A 23,732-nucleotide genomic window follows, 5' to 3' on the forward strand; every position below is an offset into this window, starting at 1 on the left:
GACTTGAGCCTGGAAGTTTTCTATAGTACCTTTATGTAAAACAGAGTTATTGTGAATTACATGGTAAAAACAGCACAGTTTATATTTTCTGAACAGATTGTGAGTTATATGCTTATAACCTTTTAAAATCAAAGAAACAATTCAAACTGTTTCTGTTTCCTCAAACCTACAAACATTTACTGTGCAATCCATTGGTAAACTAAGAGTTATTTGTGAAGCGTTAAACATTGACTTCATCATAATTACCAAGGTAGACTAGTAATATTTCTTAGGTATATATTGTAATTTACAGAGTATTTGCTATTTAATCCTACTATAATTAGATAACTATAATACAAAGCATTGACCTTTTTTCTTGATCAAATTATATTCCTAATGTTATATTTCTAAAAACATTATCAGCAAAAAGAAGATTTACCATTTTTGGAAATTGTGTTTTTGCCTAAATTGATCTATATAGTAACCTCTTCTGAAAAAGAAGGGTCAAAAATTGGCTACGCAATCATTGTCAATTTGTGAAAAACAAAATACAGTTAATGTTTAAAAAATCTCCAAAAAGTAAGTTTTTCTTAACTTGATTTTTTCTTATCTCATACAATTAGAATCATGAATAACCTCCTAATGGATCGAAGTAGGTCACAGAAAATACAAAAACAATAAATAAATGATCATGTTTCTTTGTTTAAAAATTACACTAAATGACAGCAGCAAGCATCAAGTTAAAATCATTAATAATGCATTGCAACATTCAAATAATATGTTAAATAATTGAAATTCATGAATATTAGGCATGATTAATTCACGCAATGATTTGTCTAATATGTCTCCTTCAAGAATCCATGGTGTTCTCTGTGATAAGTGTGCTTAATTTGTTAGCTCTTAATTGCTCTTTTGTAATGCTAGGAAGAAGATCAGCAAGATTTTTGCACATTTGTTTTTAGCCTGTTTAAGCACTGAAGAAACTGTACAATGAATTACACAAACAAAAATATACAAAAATGATCAGCAACCGTTGCTGCTAATGTAAGCCATTAATCTGAACATGGTATCGACTGGTGATCTGATTCTTAACTAGTGAGTGATGGTTGGGTCAGCTCTTCTATTGTCAAAGCAAGCATGTGGCACAGTTCTTTAGCCTGAAAGAAACATCAACAAATAAGTTAGTCAAGAATGAACAAATCTTGTGACTATTGTTGAATACCAGTCTGTATTATCTTGACTTTATATTTATCAATAATACCATACTCTTCTCTCAACTGAAAGACATTTAATACCATATCAGTCAGTGATGCCACTTTTAAAACAAGCATATAAAATGTATGCTTAAATCATTTTACTCTTCTTCTTAAACATACTGCCTTAACTCTAGTTTATAATACAAAAAAGAAAATGTCTATTATTGACAATTAGGGGAATAAAGGCTAATCATTCCACCTAGATGTGAAATGAAAAATGCAAGAAGCTGTAGTAACACTTCTTTTGTTTTCTTTGTAAAAGTTAAAATAGAAGGGGACAATTTAATAATTTATTTAACATACATGCTGTGTGGGTTTAGTCATAGCTTCACTGGTTAGCAGTGATAAATCAAACTCACTAAAACAGTAAAATCACAAAGGTTAAGTCACTGCAAGTCTCATGACATGTTATTTAAAACCACTGAAAGACAAAAGGTATCAAACAAAATATGTTGTTAAAAAACTGATATTCAAAGCAGGGTCTAAAATAGTTTTTACCTCCTTGAGATGAAGCAGGATGTTTTGGGGTTTGCCAGCATTGCCAAAGTGAATTTCTATTGATGGAACTTTGCCTTCTTTCTTAGGGCGGATTGTGCGCATAGACTGAATTTGTTCAAGGGCGATGTTAAACACTTGCTCCTGCAGCAAACAGAGACAACAATTATCAGAGAGAACAACAGGATTAAATACTGACTGTTTGTGAGTCAGAGATTCATCTGAAAAACATGTGCTGAAATGGAAACTATGTCTGACTTTAAAAAAGAGACCCCCAAGATGTGACATTAATCTCCTTTCATCCTCCTCTGTTGTTGGCATCAGTCTAAGCCTGAGCAGCGAAAGTCTAAGGGTGGCCCTCTGTGGAACAACCACCAGGGCAAACTGAAAGATTGTGTTGACACTTTCCAGCTTTAAGAGATAGATGGTGGTTTGATTATGGAGCATACTGCCAGCGCGTGACTGGATAAGAGCGTCTGAAACCTTCTGTTAACCAGGTTGGATTGCTAATATCACTTTCTACAGCAAGATTCCAAGTCACTGGATAAACTATGCATTCATTATTTTTTCTCTCTTCCTTATCCTTTCAGAACTAGATAGATAATCCAGAAAGCCAAGCAGACTTTTCACACGGTGTTCAGAAAATCCTGTAAGTCTTTCAGCTCTTAAAGCTTGAATTGTTTGAATGGTAAGTAGACGAAGGTAGCTGAAACCCCTTTTATCTCCCATTAGTACAAGTAGATGATGTGTTTTTAAATTGTTTTTCTTATGTAATTCCGGCAAGGTCAATCACCCTGCACCCCAAAACCCTATTGTGTGGTGTTGCATATGTCAGGGAGGAGGGGATGAGAGCTAAGGTGACAGCAGAAATCTCTTGCTGGGGACCATTTCATACTGAAATAAATAAAGAAATATATTTCTCCATGTGCATAGAAAAGAAATGACTATGAAACAGGTAACAATTTTATAGTTTTAATAGTATGAGGAGAGCTGAATTTATATAAGAATGAATACCTGTGTTTTAGGATGAAGGAAAAGAACTCCCTCCGTGTTAAGGCAGACTAAGCAGGGCGAAGGACAGCCACGTTGGCTAACTTTCTGGACCAAGAAAGTATTGGAGCCAAACAGAGGGAGGTTTCTAAGAAACTCTGAGATACAATATAATTAGCATGATTATTGCATTCATATAAATAACATCATTATTCCATTTATGGAAACTATAGAAAATATGGATAAAAAGAAAGGTTTCTCCTCACCAATGAACCGTATTTTGGCATCTTTTGGACTGAGAGACTGCATGGCATCTACCTGATTATGGCAAACGGACCGGATTTCCTGAGCTTTACTGGCGAGCCCGTCTTGTGGGGGTAGGTACTGTTTTACCTCCGGCCTTGGAAAGAAATTGTTTAGAAACAGTATGTATATATACACTCACCGGCCACAACAACACAGGCTGCAACCACTAATTAGACCCAAGCAGTGAAGTGCTGCAAAGGCCTTTTGTAATCGCAAGATTTATTTTTATTTTTTTTTGCTCAAAATTGTCTGTGAAAGTAAAACATACATGTCTTACTTTCACAAACTCCTCCCAGGGATTTTGAGCTATTGGCTTCATAGTTTTCAAAACCTTGAGTTTCTGAAAATGTTTAGGGCGTGTTGCTAGACCACGAACTTTACCCACTTGTCAAACAATTCACACAGCTATAATTTTGCATAGAAAAGCTGAATAAGACCAGACTTGGTATGACGTATTCCCTTTGGATGCCCGACATCATATGCTGACATCATCAAAGGTCCACACAAGCCGAAGCAGCACTTTGCTGCAAGGGCTGCCAATGCGGCTTGCAGCTTTAATATTTTATATATGACATATTAAAGCTGGAATACCTGGTCTACATAATTCAGCCAATAAACCTTTATTGCAAACTGCAACTGCTGTGTCCTCCATTCAGTATTCACCTACAAGGCTCCAAGATGTTGTATGGATCAGGAAAACACAAATCTGGTTTAGATCGAAGAGTGGCTTAGGTTATCCTCAGTTATCTCTGTAGTCATGCTGCTACAGGCTTAGGATCATAGAGGACATACTAAACACTTTTGCCTTACTCCTCTTCTTTCTCCTTTTGCATTTCATATTTTCAATATCTGCTGTTAGCTTAAATTTGTGTTTTCTCTCCATTTCTTGTATTCATAGAATTTTCACCTGCCCTGGTGTCTTTGTTTATGATGGGTTAAGGACCTTGCAAGGTTCAGTCCAGCTCTCCTAGAGTAAGTGCCTGTCTGCTGGAATTTCATCCATGCTCACAAGAGTGTGCTGGGAGAAACAGCAGATGTTCTGGGACTGGAACCAATTGAACAATCCTGGAGGAGCAGGACTACCTGTGTAATCTCTATGGGGTCCAGGCATCACCTCATGCTAGACGTAATAGTGCTGACCTTTGCAAAACTGGTGCCAAACCGCCAACTGACAAAAAAGACAGGGAAAAACCATTTCTGTTGTGGCGGTTTGTCTGTTGGCCCTCTAGTGTAACTGTTTCACTGATTTCACCAAAGCTACTGAAACTGATTTACAATCGTCCTTTGCTACGTAATTGACCAGATCAATGTCCCAGGTGTTGAACTTAATTGACACAAAACACAATTATTTTATAGACAAAATTATTTTCATTTCACCAAAAAAGAAAAACGGTTTCTGATAGGGTATGTATACCTAATTTATTGTATATAGATGATCACCATCCAGTATGAGTGCTGCATTAGAATAAATAAGTCTAGTAAAAAATACAATTAGCATGGTTATACTCTAAGGGTTTGGTCATATATATAAATGCTCACGTGTTGGAATCAGCTGTTCTCACAAAATACCTTATTGTCATCCTGTCCTACCTTGTGATACATGCTGACCAAAGTTATCTCACTTTGGGAGCCTATTTATTGACTTTTCTTACCACTGGAAATTTAGATTTTTAGTGTTCGATTTTGATGTTTCCAATCTGGATATGTTGTTTTTAACTTTTTATGATGGTTTGTTTGAAAGGTAGATTATATTAAAGAAAACTTTAGTTTGACTATCCTATACACAGGATTAATATCTCATAAGATTATCTTTAGCCATCACAATAATCAGGGCGTCCTTTAGATTGTCGGAAAGGGCGAGATTGGCTAATTATCGGTGCCATGTGAACCAGGCATTAGGTATTTAGGGCCTGATCTTCAAAAGATTTGGATGTACAAAACAGTGTGCAAACCTGTTTGCGTCAGCAAAGCTGATCTACAAACGTGGTGGTAACCGAATTGCGTGTGCAAAATCAGCGGAACTGCGGGCACAAACTTTTTTTTTGAATGTTGTGACCCAGAAATGGGGCCATGGAGTGAACTGTACACAAAGAGACTGGTAAAAACTATGCATCTTCAAATGTGCCTGGGCCATTTTGGTCCACAAAAAGGATATCTCAAGATATTCCATCCAAAAGCATGCACAATTTTAATTAACTTAAATAAAAGGAAGAAGAACTTGTGTTTGTATAACCACTTGGATTATTTATGTATGGATGCGTTAATATGTGTATTTTGTTGTTGTTGCCTATTTATAACCTTTTTTAGTATATTTACCCAAAGCCCCAGACAACAAGATCCTCAAGCACTGAACAGGAGAGATCGCCTGAAAGACCCTAAACCCATCATGCAGGCACCAGCCAACCATGGCAGCTCAAACTCAGAAGGAACCCACTACAATATCTGAGGCCCAATACAAACAACACCACACCAAGGTGGGCGGGCGCTTGCTGGGGTTTTCTGCAATGCCGACAGAAACCCATAATATCTCAATCCCAGCCGAACCAGCACGGGTGCAAAGTCAGAAAAATTAAAATGACCACCTGCACACCTCTTCTCTACATGTGGAGTATTTTTTGTAACACCTAACCCTTTGGTCTGATCCACAAGACAACAAACTAAAAACTGTTTGGATTGAAAGCATGCTGGCATAGCACCGCAACACTAACACATTTTCAGCCTTTTTGTCTTGCTCACATTCCACCATGGATATTTTTTCGCTTTAGCTTATAAACTTTGGGTCTCTGCTGTAACAATCACCTGTGAAGTTTAGTTCTGTGGAGCTTCTGATGCAAGAATCATATTTGGTGTGAAATCACCTCATCTTTACACTTGGCACTGCCCACTTTGGTGGCATTTTTCAAAGTTTGTCTGGGGGCGGAGTTGTTCTTTTAAATGGGGTTTAGTTCCACTTTAACAGTTGATAATGGAAATCATGTAATAATATAATGGAAAAATGTAATACTCTTTGTTTGATAAAGCAGCATTAATGTTATCCATCTTAATGCAACTTTGCGGTCTATAATTGCATACTGCACTTAAATCTTTGGTCATATAGAGTTGCTCTACAAATGTGATTACTGACCAAAAAATCACAGGAAAATATTAAGCTTGACAGACAGTTTTATCTGCCTTATAGATTATCGAATAGTTTACATTTTAGATTTTGGACAGAAGATTTACTCAGTAAGTTCATACATTGTTGTTGATTACAAATGTTGGTTTATGGAAAGCTTTACGCTATACTGTAGACTGATTTGACAAGATGTAATTATTAATAGTGTCTGATTAGAACTGTTCCCAAAAATGTACACATATCTTTGAAATTATAATTGTCTCAATTTATTCGACTCACAGTGATGGCTGGTCCTTCAAACCCTGAGCCAAATGCTGCAGGGCAGCCAATTCTGCAATCTGCTGAACTGATGAGGTCCCTCCAGCATGAGGAATAATTATCTTACCATGAAGGTATTCCTCTAGAAGCTAAAAACACAAAGACAGTAAAAGATGAAGAATTGTTTAATCAAAATGAGTGTATTTTTTGCCGAGGCTGAAGTGAAGTGTCCTCTTACCTGCTGATAGTGAAAATCCACAAAGAGGTCATTTCTGAAGAAAAGGGGCTTTTCCCAGAGGACTCTCCAGAAGGACAAGAAGATGGAGCCATCATCCAGTAAGAAGTCAAACAAGTACTCCTCAGGATGTAGGGGACGCACCATCCCATCTGACACAGGAGACCAAAGTTTAATGGAGACAGAAACCCGATTCTGTCAACTATCTGTCACCTATCTAGATTTTTTTTGTAGTTCAGGAACAACTGTATCATTGATTATATAAATCTTGAAAGATCAGGCCAATACTGTCTGCAGGGCTGTATAATACAGTTCTATCTAATCAAAATTGTCCTATTAAAATAAAAAAGTTTTGAGTTATAGCTGTAACATTAGTTATGAGTCTGAATCAGTCTAGCATTAGTGAATAGATAAAAAATTCAAGGTTTATGTTTACTTTAAGTTTATGGTTGCAAGTGTGTAAGATTTAGTGTGGAGAAAGTTGACTGGCCTGGACTGAGTCCTGACCTCAACCTTCTTGAACACCTTTGGGATTAATTAGAGCGGAGGCTGTAATTCTGGTTTTCTCATGTAACTCTAAACCATGTGGAAGATGTTTACAGAATAGTTAAAGTTGTTATTTCTGGCAACAGTGGATCCATCAACAAATTAAACCTTATAGATGTTGGATCCTATGATCCCCCCTGAGAAAACAACGACCAAGTAAATTAGTTTCTTTTGTTACTTTTCTAATAGTCTGCGCAGGATAAAGTACGTTAGAGGTAAGGCAATCTAGGATCACCACTTTTTAATTCAATGTGTTTAACTGTATATTTCATGCAAGGCATTTATTGAATGCTGATGCTGTGCTGTGTTTGAGTGCTGACTGAAGGTGTTAAACTGTGGGCGAGTATGCAAAGTTTATTGAATGATGGTGCTTTTACTGTGCTATTAAGGTTGGATTATTGAAGTTATCTGAAGTAAATCTGCAATCTGAGCTTGTATCATAATTTTTGTGCAGCTGGTTCCTGAATGAAGTTTTATGACCCTTTGTTTGAATCAGCTCCCCATGACATCTAAGAACTAAGCTCACAGCTGCTGATCTGAACACTTCATCAATGGGAATAAAGACTCATCGCGATTTTGTTTTTGTTTCATATTCCAAGTTAACCCAAAGCTTTGATTTACTCACACTTTCTTCCATAAATTGCTGGTTTGCTCTCCATTAATACTCATTGTGAATTCTTTACAAACAAATGGATTTTGCATTTTAATTCTTGATTGTTAATTTACCCTTTCAGTAGATTAGCAGATGTCTAGTTAGGACTGAATAGTTGTTGGGCTGAATAGTCTGGTGTGATAGGGACCTATTTTGTTTAATATATTTTTACATAGATAAAGAGAAGGTGTTTGTGCTTTTGTGTAAAAGTGATTTTCTGTTGACCAAGGTTAGTGCTTGTTTCATCCCTTTTGGTAAAATGGTTAATAACACAGTTACATTTAGCATGGTTTTGGTTAAATAATTATTAAATAATGACAGTTAGGTAATTGTACCTATAAAGTGATGTTAGCCTGATAATAACAACCCCATGGTGTATGTCTAATATCTATTTCTGAGGAACAATTTTGGTTGGAAATTATTAATTAATTTTGATTTTTAATTATAATTTTTCATAATTCAATTAAACTCTGCTTTATTTATATAGCACCACTTCTCAACCCATGTTGTCTCAAGGCACTTTACAAAGTCTATTCTATTGAATGATACAGATTTGAAGCTAGGTACATACACTGCAAATAATCCTAACTATCAAACAGTGGAGTCAGATTCAATTTATTATTCAAATTGGTAAAAAAAAAAATTCTAAGGAAACCCAGCAGATTACATCGAGTCAGTGACTTGCAGCATTCATCCTCCTAGATGAGCATGTAGCAATCCCTCATACTGAACATGCATGTAGCGACAGTGGAAAGAAAAACTCTCAACAGGAAGAAACCTCCAGCAGAACCAGGGTCAATGTGAGCTAGTTTGGGTAACCATAGCAATCGAATTCCTACAGCAGTAGAAGACCCCCTACCTACGTCTGGTGTCCATTAAGTGTAACTACAGCTGTGTCCATTTCTAGAGTATTTAACTCTTCCTTACATGATATGGAACAAAAAACAAACTACATTTATTTTTATTACATTATTATTACACATGCTGTTATTGTTAAAGAGGCAGGAGTAACTTATACTCTCAGCTGGACCCACCAGTGGGTCCAGCTGAGAAACGCAGTTTTTTTCTGCCTCTAAAATCACACCAGACGCAGCTGTCTTTTTTTTTTTCCGAAATCCTCCACAAGAGGAAGCTATATCGTTTTTTACAAATACTTTCGGTTTAGCTTCAGACATGGCTGACTCTGTGAACAAAACGCAACATAAAACCCTATTTTTCTTTTTTGCAGCAACCCCTACTGTTCGGCATCAATAGAAACTAAAGATCCCCCCCTTTCCGACAAGGCATAACTTGACTTTGTAGCACCTAATAGAGGGGGGCGCACACTGACTTGTTTCGTTGCTTCACTATGTAGTAGCCAATCAAGCTGTCAGCTGATTAAGATTTTTCTGCATTAATTCATACAGCAGGAGAATGGAGCGTTGTGTGGTTGGATACTTCGCAGCTGCCAACCGCATCTCGACTCAGACCAACAGAAGACTGCAATTGCACTGTCTGTGTCTGTGAAGCTAACTGTGACTTTTTTTTAGCAGTTCTGTATTTTCTATGTAACATATAGTCAATCATAACACTTGATGCTAATCAGTGTTTATAAGATGTAATGTTTCAACAGTGTTTGTGTGCTTGAAATACCGCATAGAACAGTGTTGTCATTGTTATAGAAATGGACTCATTTTGATGCAAATGAGTATCTATACTCACTTTACTTTGATTATATCAAAATTACGATTATTTTGACAACTTTAACCCCAAATCATCAGTTACTGTGGAAACCTCACACTGGACTTCAAGCACTGTTGTTTCTGTGCTTCTCAACTATTCCTGGACACTCTTGGACCTTGGTTTCCAAATGTCATGCAAACTTTACTTTCACCTAAAAAGAGGACTTTGGACCATTGAACAACAGTCCAGTTCTTTTTCTCCTTAGCCCAGGTGATGCTTCTGATGTTGTCTCTGGTTCAGGAGTGGCTTGACACTAGGAATGCGACATTTGTAGCCCATGTGCCAACTTCAGCGTTATTCCACTCCTTGTAAAGCTCCCTCAGATTCTTGAATAGACTTTGCTTTACAATCCTCGCAAGGCAGCAACTATCCCTGTTGCTGGTGCACCTTTTCCTACCACACTTTTTCCTTCCACTCAACGTTCTATGAATATGCTATAATTTATTCACAAAATTGTAATTTTCTGAGACACTTAATTTTGAGTTTTCTTTATGTGTAAAGCAAAAATCATGAGAATTACAAGAAATAAAGGCTTGAAATATTTTACTCCATGCGTAATGAATCTAAATAATATGAGTTTCACTTTCTGAAATGAGAGACAAAAAATATTGAATTTTTTCACAATACTCTAATTTCTTTTTAGCTGTTCATGTAGAGGTCAGCACAGCAAGGGAGACATGCACATCTAGACCTCCATATTTATAGTGGTGTAAGTGTCAAACACTTTAAGAAAGCTGGAGGACCTGATAACGTCTCCCCATCATGCCTGAAAGCCTGTGCAAATCAACTCGCTCTGATCTTCACAAGGATCTTCAACAAGTCACTGGAGAAATGTGAGGTCCCCTCCTGCCTCAAACGATCCACCATCATCCCGGTGCCCAAGAAACCCACCATCGTAGGATTAAATGACTACAGGCCTGTAGCCCTGACGTCTGTGGTCATGAAGTCCTTTGAGCAGCTGGTGTTGAAGCACCTGAAAGACATCACAGACCCCCTGCTGGACCCCCTGCAGTTTGCTTACCGAGCAAACAGGTCGGCAGATGATGCTGTTAACTTAGGTCTACACTTCATCCTGCAACACCTCAACCACCCAGGGACGTACGCCAGGATCCTGTTTGTAGACTTCAGCTCGGCCTTCAACACCATCATACCAGACATCCTCCACCAGAAGCTCACACAGCTCAAATGACTGCACCTTATCGGACTCGTCCGTGAAACTCCTGAAGTTTGCAGATGACATCACTGTCATTGGACTGATCCAGGACGGTGATGAGTCTGCATACAGACAGCAGGTGGATCGGCTGATACACTGGTGCGGTCAGAACTACCTTGAACTCAACCCACTCAAGACTGTGGAAATGGTGGTGGACGTTCGAAGAACACCACCCCCATACACCCCCCTCACCATCCTCAACAACACTGTATCGGCTGTGGACCACTTCAGGTTCTTAGGAACCACCATCTCTGAGGACCTGAGATGGTCCTCACACATAGACACTGTTCGAAAGAAGGCCCAGCAGAGACTGTACTTCCTGAGGCAACTCAAGAGGTTCAACCTTCCACAGGAGCTGCTGGTCATCTTCTACACTGCCATCATTCAGTCTGTCCTGTCTTCATCCATCTCAGTGTGGTTTGGCTCATCCACAAAACAGGACAGGTCCAGACTGCAACGAATAATCAGGAATGCAGAGAGAATAATCAGGGCTGACCTTCCCTCCATCCAGGACTTATACAGGTCTAGGGTCAGGAAAAGAGCTGCTAAAATCTCTGCAGACCCCACACACCCTGCACATAAACTGTTCAGAGCTTTACCTTCAGGCCGCCGCTACAGAGCACTGTTCACTAAAACCAGCCGCCACAGAGACAGTTTCTTCCCCCAAGTTGTTTCTCTGTTGAACATTCAATAGAGTACAGAACAACAGCATACAGATGTCGCAAATGCACCTTTTTATTTATTTATGTGTATATTTGTATATTGTATATATGTATATTCTTTAACGCAAAAAACAAAAACCAGAGAGCAAAGTGTACCGGAGTCAAATTCCTTGTTTGTATGTACGAACTTGGCAATAAAGCTGATTCTGATTCAATGAAAAAGTAATTAGCACCCATTTGAGATCATATTCAAAACATTACTTTTGGGCTGGACATGCAGAAAGAAACTGTCAAACCACATAATAACACTACTGCCTAAGAACAACACTACATTACACTAAAATCTAAGTTCAACAACTGGCATCCAGATTAATAACAGTTTACTTGAGGTATAGATTGACCTCATCAAACCAGAGGTTAACTCTGTTACCACTCCTACATCTGATTCAGAAACACTTTCTGTTTGTTAAGTCAAGTACAATCAAATGCTAAACTCATAGCTTTTAAATATCAGCCAACAAACTAGTACAGTGCCTGTATCTGCCTTTTGTACAGTCAACAGTTACCTTGAAGTCTTTTGGCAAGGATGGAAAACTCCTTGACCTCTGCGAACTCCACTATTCCCATGTTTCCACACAACTCTGTCACCACATCTACTACCACCTAGATAAAGTTTAAATAGTTAAAACGTGGGAAAATTTACAAAAACAATTAGTTAGCTAATTTAATTTTCAAAGTTTTTTGTATTAAAAACAAATCATACACTGAAGCTGCGGATCTTGACAGGAAACTCTGCTCCTCCTGGCAACTGGATAATCATACGTTGAGAAGTTTTGCCAGTCTAAAAAACAAAACAAAAACACAAATTATAGAGATTCAAATGGAATAACTGAGAAAAGTTACAAACAAAATAAAAGCACTTTTTCAATTAGCAGATTATATCTGTCTAAATGTGTAACTCAACTTACTAGAAGAGCCTCCATCTCAACTTGTGAGGGGATGTTGCGTCGACCGCCAAAAATCATAGAACGTTGGAGGTTATCCATACATACAGTTGCCATCTCTGATGTAAATACAGTTAAAAAAGCATAAAAAACAAACCACATTTCAGAAATAGCCTTTTCTTTGTTGTACCTTGGTATGGGTGATTGTTGTCCTGAGAGATCTCTTGCAGGTGGTGCATGACATAGGGGTGCAGGATATCAGAGCAAGGGAAGAAACCAGTTATGAGGTTAAGCATCCGCCATCCAAAGGTACAGCTTGATCTGCAGAAATGGTACCATAGAGAAGTATATGCAAAAGGACTGATTTATTTATCTAAAAATGAGAGCAGTGGGTTTCAATATGTTCCATATTCAATTACCCTTTTAAGATTTTTGTCCTTCTTGTATTAATGCTGTTGTACATTTATTTTCCTCATTTTACAGTGTCAGTAAAGTTAGCATATTTAGCATATTATCTGAGCATCCATAATCAGGCTTTGAGATATTCAATAAATTACGTAAAATAGATCTGGTAAGTATTGTTTTGCTTTAGTGGTATTTGTCATTTAATAAACTTCAGGAGATACAACACTTTTGGTAACAACCTACATAATAGGGTTTTTAGTAATAACATCCAATTAAAATGAATCTCTAATGAATATTAAATACTCACCTTATGGAGTTGTTGGTTGATTGCTTGATGACTTGGCAGTAGATTTCATCTCTAAGTATTTCCTTTTCCTGCCCTAACTAAGATGAGAAACTCTAGTTAAAATAATACCAGTCAATGCAACATCTGGCAACATCAAAGTCAAACTCTGAAAATAAGCCCTGACCAGCAGGATATGATTCAGACAATCTGCTTGGGTAGTTTTATTCTCTGGCTGGATTTCGCCCATAAACTGCATCAGTTCTGTAAATACAGATAATTAGGTAAATAAAATTCAGATCCAAAAGCGTAATATTAGGACATGTTTCTGTAAAATAGTATTGATGAACTCACTGTTGAAGCACTTAACAGCCAAATCACTGATTTCAGAATCATTGTAGAGAATGAGTGACTCCTGGATGGGGACCTTGATAAAAAAAAAATACAGTCAGATTTTGCTTTCAGAATTTCAATAGACACCAAACTTTCAAATCAAGCATAAAATTCAAATATGTACAGGTACGTTTTGGATCTTTTCCAATGACATCTGTTGAATGTGACTTTAAAGTCTGTTTTAAGCACACAATTCTTTAAAGACATCCTATAGCCTTTTGGTCTTGAGTGTATAACACTACATCTATTTATCCTTATTTATCTGCAATATTATAAAGTCAGTCAGTCAGTCATTTTCTACCGCTTATTCCATAGTGGGTCGTGGGGGAGCTGGTGCCTATCTCCAGCAGTCTATGGGCAAGAGGCAGGGTACACCCTGGACAGGTCGCCAGTCCATCGCAGGGCAACACACAAACAACCATGCACACACTCATTCATACCCCTAAGGGCAATTTAGAGTTACCAATTAACCTAACAGGCATGTCTTTGGACTGTGGGAGGAAGCTGGAGTACCCGGTGAGAACCCACGCATTCACAGGGAGAACATGCAAACTCCATGCAGAAAGACCCCTGGTCGGGAATTGAACCCAGGACCTTCTTGCTGCAAGGCAACAGTGCTACCAACTGCACCACCGTGCAGCCCATATTATAAAGTACTAAAAGGAAATTTTTTTTTAACCTATTATTGAACACAAGGTTAGACAAATTATTTTTGCAAGCTTTCTATAAGATGACAGGTGGTGTCCTGGAGTATCTCCCTCCAGTGCAGGAAATTTAAAGCAAATATGAATAACACAAAATTCACAAATTCACATTAATTTTTAATAATTAAGCTGAAGGCTTTTTATTACATTTTGTTGACATCCTGATTGTGAAGAATTGTAATAGCCTTGAAGTAGCAAATGCATGGACTAGTTTTTTTTAGCATCACTTCTAATCACTTCTAATTTTGGCAATATTCTGGAGGTGGAAGGAGGAAGGAAATCCTAGAAACATGTTGAATATGGGATTTAGGTGGCCTGTTCTCGTCAAAAATAACAAAGATTTTTTTTATTTATAACCTGAGGCCAATTTAATGTCATCCACATTAATTGATTGACTAAGCAGTTTATCTTTCAATGTTGTTGGTCCTAAAATGACAACTTCTGTCTTGTCTGAATTTAGAAGAGGAAAATCTAAAGTCATCCAGGTTTTTAATGTCTTCGAGACATACCAGTAGTCTATCTAACTGGTAGTTTAGTAGTCTAACTAACATCGGGATTTATGGATAAATAAAGCTGAGTATCATCAGCATAACAGTGGACATTTATCCCATGCTGCCTGTTAATTTTACCCATTGAAGCGTATATATATGATAAAGAGAACTGACCCAAGCACTGAACACTGTGTTACTCCACAAGTAATATTGGAGTTTGAAGATTTATCATTTACATGAACAAACTGGAATCTGTCAGACAAACAAGATTCAAGCCAGACTAGAGCTGTTCCCTCGATCCCTACAGCATATTCCAGCCTTTCTAAGAGAATATTGTGATCAACTTTGTCAAATGCAGCACTGAGATGTAAAAAAACAAATACAGATACAAGTCCATTATCTGAAGCCATGAGAATATCATTAGTGACTTTCACCAGTGCTGTTTCTGTGCTATGATGAGCTCTGAAACTTGACTAAAAACTCTTCAAACAGATGATGACAGTGTAAATGCTCACACATTTAATTAGCGACTATTTTCTCAAGTATTTTAGATAAGAACGAAAGGGTAAGGATAGATTAATCACATCTAAAATGGGGGTGGAAATCGAAGGGAATCCTTCCTGAAATAATCTGATTGGGATTGGGTGTAACAAACAAGTTGGAGGTTTAGATGAAGCTAATATTTTTGATAGCTTAGAAAGCTTAACTGGATCAGAACAGTCCAAACACAGATCAGGTTCTACATTTACCTCCAATGCTATCTCACTTACTGAGGATCAAGTAATCATGTTCAGAAGGTTTGTTTTTAATAGAATAAGTTTTATTTATAAAGAATCCCATAAAGTCATGACTGCTGAGAGCTAAGGGAATGGATGGCTCAACAGAGCTGTGGCTCTGTAAGTTTTAGCAGCTGTACTAAAAAGAAACCGAGGATTATTATTTTTCTTCTCAATTAATGATGAGGAGAAATAAGCTGTTCTAGCTTGACAAAGTGTCTTTTTATACAACACTAGACTATTTTACCAGATTAAGTAGGACTCCTCTAGCTGTGTAAAACAATTTGTGAAAGGGAAGAAATGATATTACTGTCCTACAGCTTCCGGACAGTAGCTCTCGAGGTCTGGAGATGGATACCCCTGGCATACAACATCTAGCCTATCAGCAAGCTGTCATGATCTGCATGTCTTTGTGTTTTTGGTTCTCACCTGTTTATATTTGGATAATTAGTTTTTTTTGGGATTATTTTCATTAAGGTCTTTCCATATTGGTTCATTACTTTGTGTTTAAGGTTCTAGGTCTTTTTTGTCTTTTTTTCTCTATATATTTTAGTGTTATTCGTTTTTCCTTTGGTTTATAGATAATTTTTTGGGACGTGTGACCAGATTGATATTTAAGAAGTTCAACTGACTTGATATTATGCTCTAATAAAAAACTTCCACAGCAAGATTTCCCAGCAGAGCCCAACAGAATAGTGATTCTCTTCTAACATTGCTTACTCTACAGAGTAAGCCCTGCATTTGCTGAGTGTTGTTCGAAAGGGTAAAAGGAAGACAGAAATATTATGTGGGCTGAAAGATTGCACAACTCTGTTAGCCTATTGTCTGTCTGGCCTGCTTTATTTGGTGTTTGCTGCTGCTCTACATTTTGCTTGTTCCTGCCCCATTTCTACAGAACTGACGTATGATTACCTAACCATACAGACTACTACTGCTACTGTCTGTCTCATAATTGATTGATTTTTTAACGTTTAATGCTTGTTTTTGAAGCTCTAAATAATTTGGCTCCACTGTATTTGTGTGATCTTTTAACTGTTCGTGTGCATGGCAGAGTCATGAGGGCCATAAATCAGTACCTGTTGAATGAGCCCACGTCTAAATATAAGCGCTGGGGTGATCAAGCGTTTTTTGTGGCAGCTCCTGGACTTTGGAATAAACTCATGGCTGAATTAAGACCTATCCCTGACATGGACCTCTTCAAGTCAAGACTTAAGACATATCTAAGATAACTTTTAATATCTTTTTTACATTAAATATGTTTTCTTTCTATTTTCTATTGTTTATTTAGTTTTTATCCTAATGCTGTTTTATTGTTTGTGTTTTATGTTATATTTTATTTTACTCACTGTAAAGCACTATGGTTAACCTGCTGGTTATTGTAAACGGCTATACAAAGAAATTATTATTATTATGAAGTTCTACTTGCTATTAAGACTGCTATGCATTAAAAAGTAGATTAAATATGGTGTGGCAGACCATTCCTTAAGTGTCTCACTATTTATGGTGTCTGTCCAAGTTTACCTGTGCAGACTACCATCACAGTCCTGAGGTGTTTGGGTTTTGATTTCTTTGTTGTGTGTGTATTTTCTTTCTGTATACTTCTTTGTGGTTTATTTGATTTTTTCTGGTCTTGCTTTTTCTTGCTGGAGGTTTCTTCTTGTTTATTTCTCCGTGTTCTATTTTGTTAGGTGTTTTCCTTGTCAGTTTGTTTCTGTTTTGGTGTTCTTTATTCATTTATTTATTTTCTATTAGATCTCTGTTAGATATTTTCCCCTGGGTTTTCTTCTATTTTTGTTTCTGCTCTGGCTAATTATTCTCCCTCCATCAGCTGTTCTGCCTTTCCTCTGCTACATCTGCTTCACATTTTCCCATATTGGCTCTTCTGGTTAATTTGTCATTTTCCTCCCCTGCCTCAGTATTTATGCTCTCTGGTTCTCTTTGTTCCTTGCTAGTTTGTTTGTTGTACTGCCTTTCTTGATTGCCTGTTTCTTTCCCCCAGTTTGTTCTGTGACCTGTTCTTCCCATGAATACCTTGTAAGTTCCTCTTTATTATTAAAACTTCAACTTTTACCACAACCACCTTCTGAATTTGATTCCTTCATAAAACATGACAATTACTGGCTTCCACTGTGACCAAAAGCACATCAGAGGAAGGGCCAAGTGGAGAGGTGTCATGGTAAGGCTAAGGTTCAGAATTAAGTCTGGTTTTGCTGATAAATCTCAAACATCAGTTTTCATATAAGAGAGATTTGTCTTTATCAATCTTAATATTAAAAAGCTGTGTCTGACATGAAACAAATTATAGTTTGCATAAATCAGTGCATATTTATTACAAAATGGATATTTTTGGTGAAGAACCTTTGGTATCAGTTGGTAGTAAGCAGCTGTAATGTTTGATTTATTGTCATTTTAAATGACACCCTGGAAAAACAATGGTTCAAAAACATAAATGGCCCTAAATGAATCACATTAATGACCACAATTAGTCTATGTAAACTTTTTAGGACAACATGATACATGGGACATCAGAGTGTTCCTAGGGTCTTACCTCTGTGTGTTGAACGGCATCTGAAACATTTCTTCCAGTGACTGGCACACCTGTTGTCCCCACTCTTTTAGCACCATGTCATGCAACACACAATTTGTCTTGCTATGTTAAACAAGCACACTCTGTAACATGAACACCAATAATTTCCAGATTTTTCCTTACCTAAAATACTTTGTAGCATAATCAGCCATAGCAGAAAAGACCTCTAAGTCATGGTCTGATCCTCGTCGTGAGCTTTGTGCTGATCTCTGGAGTGATCCCTGTACTGAAGTGGGATTCATGGCCTCCTGAGTAGACTGCACAGAATGATTGTTGGCTATGTGTTTGTTGGTGGGAAATGGAGATGGGTCCTTGAACAAACTGACGGGCTTAGCATTTCTCATGCTTTTTCTCCTGTCATCTCGTCGATCTAGGTGAATCCAGTGGTAATCTGGGGCTGCACATGGCTGGGTGAGGTCCTGTGGAAAAAGACCAGAACGCCCTCCAGTCGTGCCAAATTCCCAACCTGGTGCAACATTCAGAAAATAGTAGGTTAATATAAAAATATTAACTACATATGTAGGAGATGCTAATAAGAATCAACAATACTGAGTATATCTAAAGTTGTATGTACAGTAAAAATGGCTAGCACCGAATTTATGATGTCACCTGTCTGGAGGATTTCCATCGCCTGCAGTTTAATGATATCCCCCTTGCTAAAGCTCAGAAGAGTCTTGTCATCTGTCACAAAACTCTTTATAGCAACCACATGACCAGAGTCCTTTAGAAAAAAAGGAAAATGTGTTAGAGACCGATGTATAAAGATGGTGAAAACCCAACACAGGATAATATGCAAGGGGGATTTGGCCAAGAGAAACTATAACACTTTAAAAGTAAATATAAAATGAACAAAACAACAAACAAATCACCTTGATGAGTTCCTCCAGGAAAACTTCAATCATGGCAGTGATCTGAGGAGCTCTGGTTGACTGCAGCACCAAGTTTTCAGTTTTAAGCTCCAGTTTTACTTTGCCTGCTCCCTGAAGGTTAACAGAAAGCACCTCTGCAAAACTAAATTCATAAAAAATGTTAGAAACAATGATGGCAAGTGGCACTGTATGTTAATAAGTTTTACTTAGAGAGAAACGTTTAACTAATAGAGCCAGATAATGTGATAATTCATCACCTTTTTAAGCTAGTTAATTAATGGTAAATGGCCTGTACTTGTATAGCGCTTTATCAAGTCCCCAGAGACCCCAAAGCGCTTCACACTACATTCGGTCATCCACCCATTCACACAGCAAAAGTGGTAAGCTACATTGTAGCCACAGTGGCCCTGGGGCAGACTGACAGAAGTGAGGTTGGAAAACTGGATTTTTAGGTTGTGGCTGGTTTGAAAATTGTCTCTTCCTTCTTCAGGGGCCATTCCTGACAAGATTCTGAGTTTCAGTGTAGAAATGGAATGCATACTAACACCATAAGTACTGAATATAGAGATAGTAAAATAAGAATATTTTAAATAATTTATTAGCTATATAAAAGTAGATAGTCAAATAAAGACTATTATTGGATAATAATACCTGTAACCTTTGAGCAGTCTGAGATGTTTAGAGTTGATGCCTGATGCTTTCACCACCTTCAATAGACGAATCCCTCTATGAGAAATGCCCAAAATCTGGGCATCTCCATCGTGTGGCTGCATGCAAAAAAGGTATATCTTTCAGTGGTTACTATACAGTATGTCATACAATATATATATATATATATATATATATATATATATATATATATATATAGGCTGCATGCAAAAAAGGTATATCTTTCAGTGGTTACTATACAGTATGTCATACAATATATATATATATATATATATATATATATATATATATAGGCTGCATGCAAAAAAGGTATATCTTTCAGTGGTTACTATACAGTATGTCATACAATATATATATATATATATATATATATATATATATATATATATATATATATATATATAAATAAATTAGCTGTACATATATACATATACATACTGTTGCTTTTTATCATTTATTGTATGCCTTTTAAAGCATTTAAATTTATACTTTATGTCTGTACACTGTGAGAGTGTGCAACCGAAATTAAATTCCTTGTTTGTTCACACAGTCTTAGCCAATAAAGCTGATTCTGATGTCAAATCTCTTGGTGGTAAAATGGCACACCTTTTCTTTCAGTAACATTTCTGGTTTTAGGTCAGAGATGCTCTAGATCCTTGTTACACAAATAAACTTGCTGTGAGTATATATCTAGATGTAAACAATTAATCCTGTTCTCCTCGGAATAAACCTAAAACACAAAGAGGTGGAGAGGGGAATCGATCCACAGCTGCAATACCGGGAAAACAAAGTGATGTAACGCATGGCTCATGGCTATGTTATCCAGACGATTTGTCTACAGTCACATAATTTAGTGTTATACGTATTTAGTTGATAAACAACTAAGGACAATAATCATTTTCTCTAAGTACTATTAGGTCAGTACTTAGGAGCATGCTGTGAATGCCAGTGCTGTGATGTCACCTCTGGGAAACTTCTTGTTGTTTACAGAACCATGCATTAGTGAATGTAAATGTTCAGTTTCCCAAAACATAAAGGCAAAACATAAAAATGTATTCCTCTGTCGACACTTACAAAATGGTCATTGTATGTCTCTTAATAACAAAAATTACAACAAATGAAACCTATAAATCTGGGTAGCCCAGGCAGCCGGTCCCTCTGCTGCTCATTCTGCTTAATCTTCTTGTTTTTGTGCCTCATATATTTACTGTTGGTCACCCACATTTGTTCTGACAACAGTATAAATGCTCTCCTTACAACCTGAGCCTGTCTCCATATAAACACTTGCATATTCTGGCTGTATTTGTTATTTTTACCATCTTTATCACAGAAGCTATTATGCTACTCAGAAGCTTTCTTCCCTCGCTGCAACCTGTTGGCGACCTAAGTGAGTATTTGGATGTTTTTGTATCCGTGACATATGTTCTTTTTTTAAATCATTGTACTAACTGTTAAACTACTCACTACTTTCTACGTTAAACTACTTTCTAAGCCCAAAAGTACACAAAGCATTAAAAAGAGCTTCACAGTGGTGTGATAATGCCTATGAGATGAATAAACTCAGTTTAAGTGAATATGAAGCATGCAATCTGTCCAGTCAGTCAGTCATTTTCTACCGCTTATTCCATAGTGGGTCGCAGGGGAGCTGGTGCCTATCTCCAGCAGTCTATGGGTGAGAGGCAGGGTACACCCTGGACAGGTCGCCAGTCCATCGCAGGGCAACACACAAACAACCATGCACACACTCATTCATACACCTAAGGGCAATTTAGAGTTACCAATTAACCTAACAGGCATGTCTTTGGACTGTGGGAGGAAGCCGGAGTACCCGGTGAGAACCCACGCATGCACGGGGAGAACATGCAAACTCCATGCAGAAAGACCCCCGGCCGGGAATCGAACCCAGGACCTTCTTGCTGCAAGGCAACAGTGCTACCAACTGCGCCACCGTGCAATCTGTCCACTCTCACCATATTCTGGCTCAGGGGGAAGGATTGTAAAGTCACTGACTTGATGCTGTTGCCTGAGCTTCATTAGATAAATAACGTGTAACTGTATAGACTTTCTTGTGTAGCATTTAGGTTCAGACTGGACTGTGGGCCATTGAATTTAAATCTGTCTGTATGACTGGATTTTATTAGTATGACCTAGATTTACTGTCTATGTCAGTAATTGAAAAATTATTGGATCTGTTTTTATCTTAAAGTGCCTTGGGATGCCATTTATTGTCGATTAGTGCAACATAAATAAACTGAATTGAATAAACTAAATAACACAAATGGACACAAAGAAATTCATACTCCTTCTCGAAGCTTACCGTCAGAGTATAGAGTCGACTGAAGTAGTTTTTCCAGTTATCTCGAGCGGCAATGACAATTCTCTTCTTCATGCTGTCATCCTGAATGGTTTTTATGTTTGTTCCCACTTTGAAATTTGCTATAAATCACAATAAGAATAGGAAAGATGAGTAAATAAAGGAGAAACAAAATAATGAATGAATTTGAATGATGAAAAAAACTGGATATTTAGGGTGCCGGCCAAAGGGGGTGATCTGACACAGAAATCCAGTGACTCAGCAAGGCTTTTTGTCACTAGTAGGTAAAATCAAAGAGTGAACATGCCTTGCAATTTGAGAACAGAGTGAATATTTGACCTTCAGTTTGTAATGAGGATTTTGATGATGCTGCAGAAAAGTCCACTCAAGTTTTAAACTTGAGCAAGATCACAAACACTTCAGACTTTGTATTGCGTTTTGAAATATCTCTTTGCTTTCTGTTACAGTAAATTGATGATAACTACTGAAAATAATCATATCTCCTCACTTACAGTTGAAAGATGTTTACAAACACTGTATAAAAACACACAACTTTTTTTCCTCATTGTCTAAAATTATTCTATTTTCTAAATGCCAGAATAATAAGTAACAGAATCTTTTTAGATACGTTTTTCTTTTACTTCCAAGTTTACATACACTATGATTGCTATGCCCTTAAACAATAGGGTAAATCCCAGATAATGATGATAGTTTTTTTTGAGCTTCAGATTATTTCTAGTTATTTCACAACATTTGAGCTACATCTGTGGATGTTATTTTAGGCTCACCTTCTTTCAATGCCATCATAAGAAAATCAAAAGAAATCCACCCAAAAAAAAAGTGTCGACCTCCACAAGTCTACTCCATCCTTGGCTGCATGTTCTTCGATGCCTCAAGTTGCCAAGTTCACCTGGTTAATCAATTATACTTAACTATTTACATTATGGTAATGTGCAGCCATCATGCTGTTTGGGAAGGAGACAGTTTTGGCGTCCCAGAGATGAACATGTTTTGGTGCAAAATATGCGTTTAACCCCAGTACAAAAGCAAATGACCTTTTAAAGATGTTTGCTGAAGCTGGTAAGAGAGTGTCACTATCCACAGTTTATGTGCTGACATGCACTGAAAGGACATTTAGTGAGGACGAAGCCATTACTCCAAAAGCAACATAAAAAGCCAGATCACAAATGGAAATAGCGACAAAGACGTTGAATTTTGGAGACATGTCTTGTGATCTGATGAAGCTAAAATTGAAATGTCTGGCCATGATGACCGTTGTTACATTAGGAGGAAGAAGGAGGAAGCCTGAGAACAACTCCTGCCAACTACGCAGTATGAGGATAGTAGCATATTATAGCTGCGTTTCCATTGACCATGAAATTGCACAAATTGTAATTACGAAAAAACAATGGCTAAATGGAAACACTCCAATTTCGAATAAACTCCAGTTTTTCAATAAAACGTTTTTGCGCTAAGGTGGTTTTTTGGCTGTATCGAACTTGGTTTATTTCAGAAAACTGCGATGGAAACACTTTTTCCGCATCACATGAGTCATGTGATCAACAACTGGATGGTACTACTGGCGAAAAAGACAAAGAAGATGACAGGAAGTAGTAGAAGGATGGGGGTGCGACATGTTTGGATTCACCAGGAGTATTTTTTAAGTTTAGTTTGCTACAGAGCATTACCAGCATTTCAGATTCCAAAAAGCAAAGAAATGCATGTGATTTCAATTGTATTTTTTATTTAATGGAAACACCGCAATTGCGACATTGTGTCTTCTCGACATTGGCAGAATATTGACAAAGTTTTGCACACATTTGTAATGGAAACGCAGCTTATGATACAATAATACAATCAAAATAGGT

At 37.3% G+C, this 23,732-nt stretch overlaps 1 protein-coding gene across 2 annotated transcripts in view; it reads right to left on the bottom strand.

Annotated features, from left to right (window-relative positions):
- Positions 1-15: 15 nt before the first annotated feature.
- myo15b (myosin XVB) overlaps positions 16-23,732 on the bottom strand; it is a 63,236-nt gene continuing 39,519 nt past the window's right edge. For both annotated transcript variants that reach the window (XM_047376952.1, XM_047376953.1), the window contains exons 25-43: positions 21,868-21,986; positions 19,533-19,648; positions 18,882-19,023; positions 18,622-18,733; positions 18,136-18,478; positions 17,974-18,037; positions 13,416-13,488; positions 13,249-13,325; positions 13,086-13,162; positions 12,564-12,694; positions 12,398-12,492; positions 12,193-12,270; positions 11,996-12,092; positions 6,638-6,786; positions 6,421-6,548; positions 2,987-3,120; positions 2,745-2,878; positions 1,734-1,874; positions 16-1,136 (exon numbers count right to left, since the gene is read on the bottom strand). In XM_047376952.1, coding sequence (XP_047232908.1) covers positions 1,068-1,136; positions 1,734-1,874; positions 2,745-2,878; positions 2,987-3,120; positions 6,421-6,548; positions 6,638-6,786; positions 11,996-12,092; positions 12,193-12,270; positions 12,398-12,492; positions 12,564-12,694; positions 13,086-13,162; positions 13,249-13,325; positions 13,416-13,488; positions 17,974-18,037; positions 18,136-18,478; positions 18,622-18,733; positions 18,882-19,023; positions 19,533-19,648; positions 21,868-21,986 — 2,279 coding nt within the window. In that variant the 3' untranslated portion in view covers positions 16-1,067. The remainder of the gene's footprint in view (positions 1,137-1,733; positions 1,875-2,744; positions 2,879-2,986; positions 3,121-6,420; positions 6,549-6,637; positions 6,787-11,995; positions 12,093-12,192; positions 12,271-12,397; positions 12,493-12,563; positions 12,695-13,085; positions 13,163-13,248; positions 13,326-13,415; positions 13,489-17,973; positions 18,038-18,135; positions 18,479-18,621; positions 18,734-18,881; positions 19,024-19,532; positions 19,649-21,867; positions 21,987-23,732) is intronic.

Source organism: Girardinichthys multiradiatus, chromosome 10 (assembly GCF_021462225.1).
Source record: "Girardinichthys multiradiatus isolate DD_20200921_A chromosome 10, DD_fGirMul_XY1, whole genome shotgun sequence".
NCBI classification, from domain to species: Eukaryota; Metazoa; Chordata; class Actinopteri; order Cyprinodontiformes; family Goodeidae; genus Girardinichthys; species Girardinichthys multiradiatus.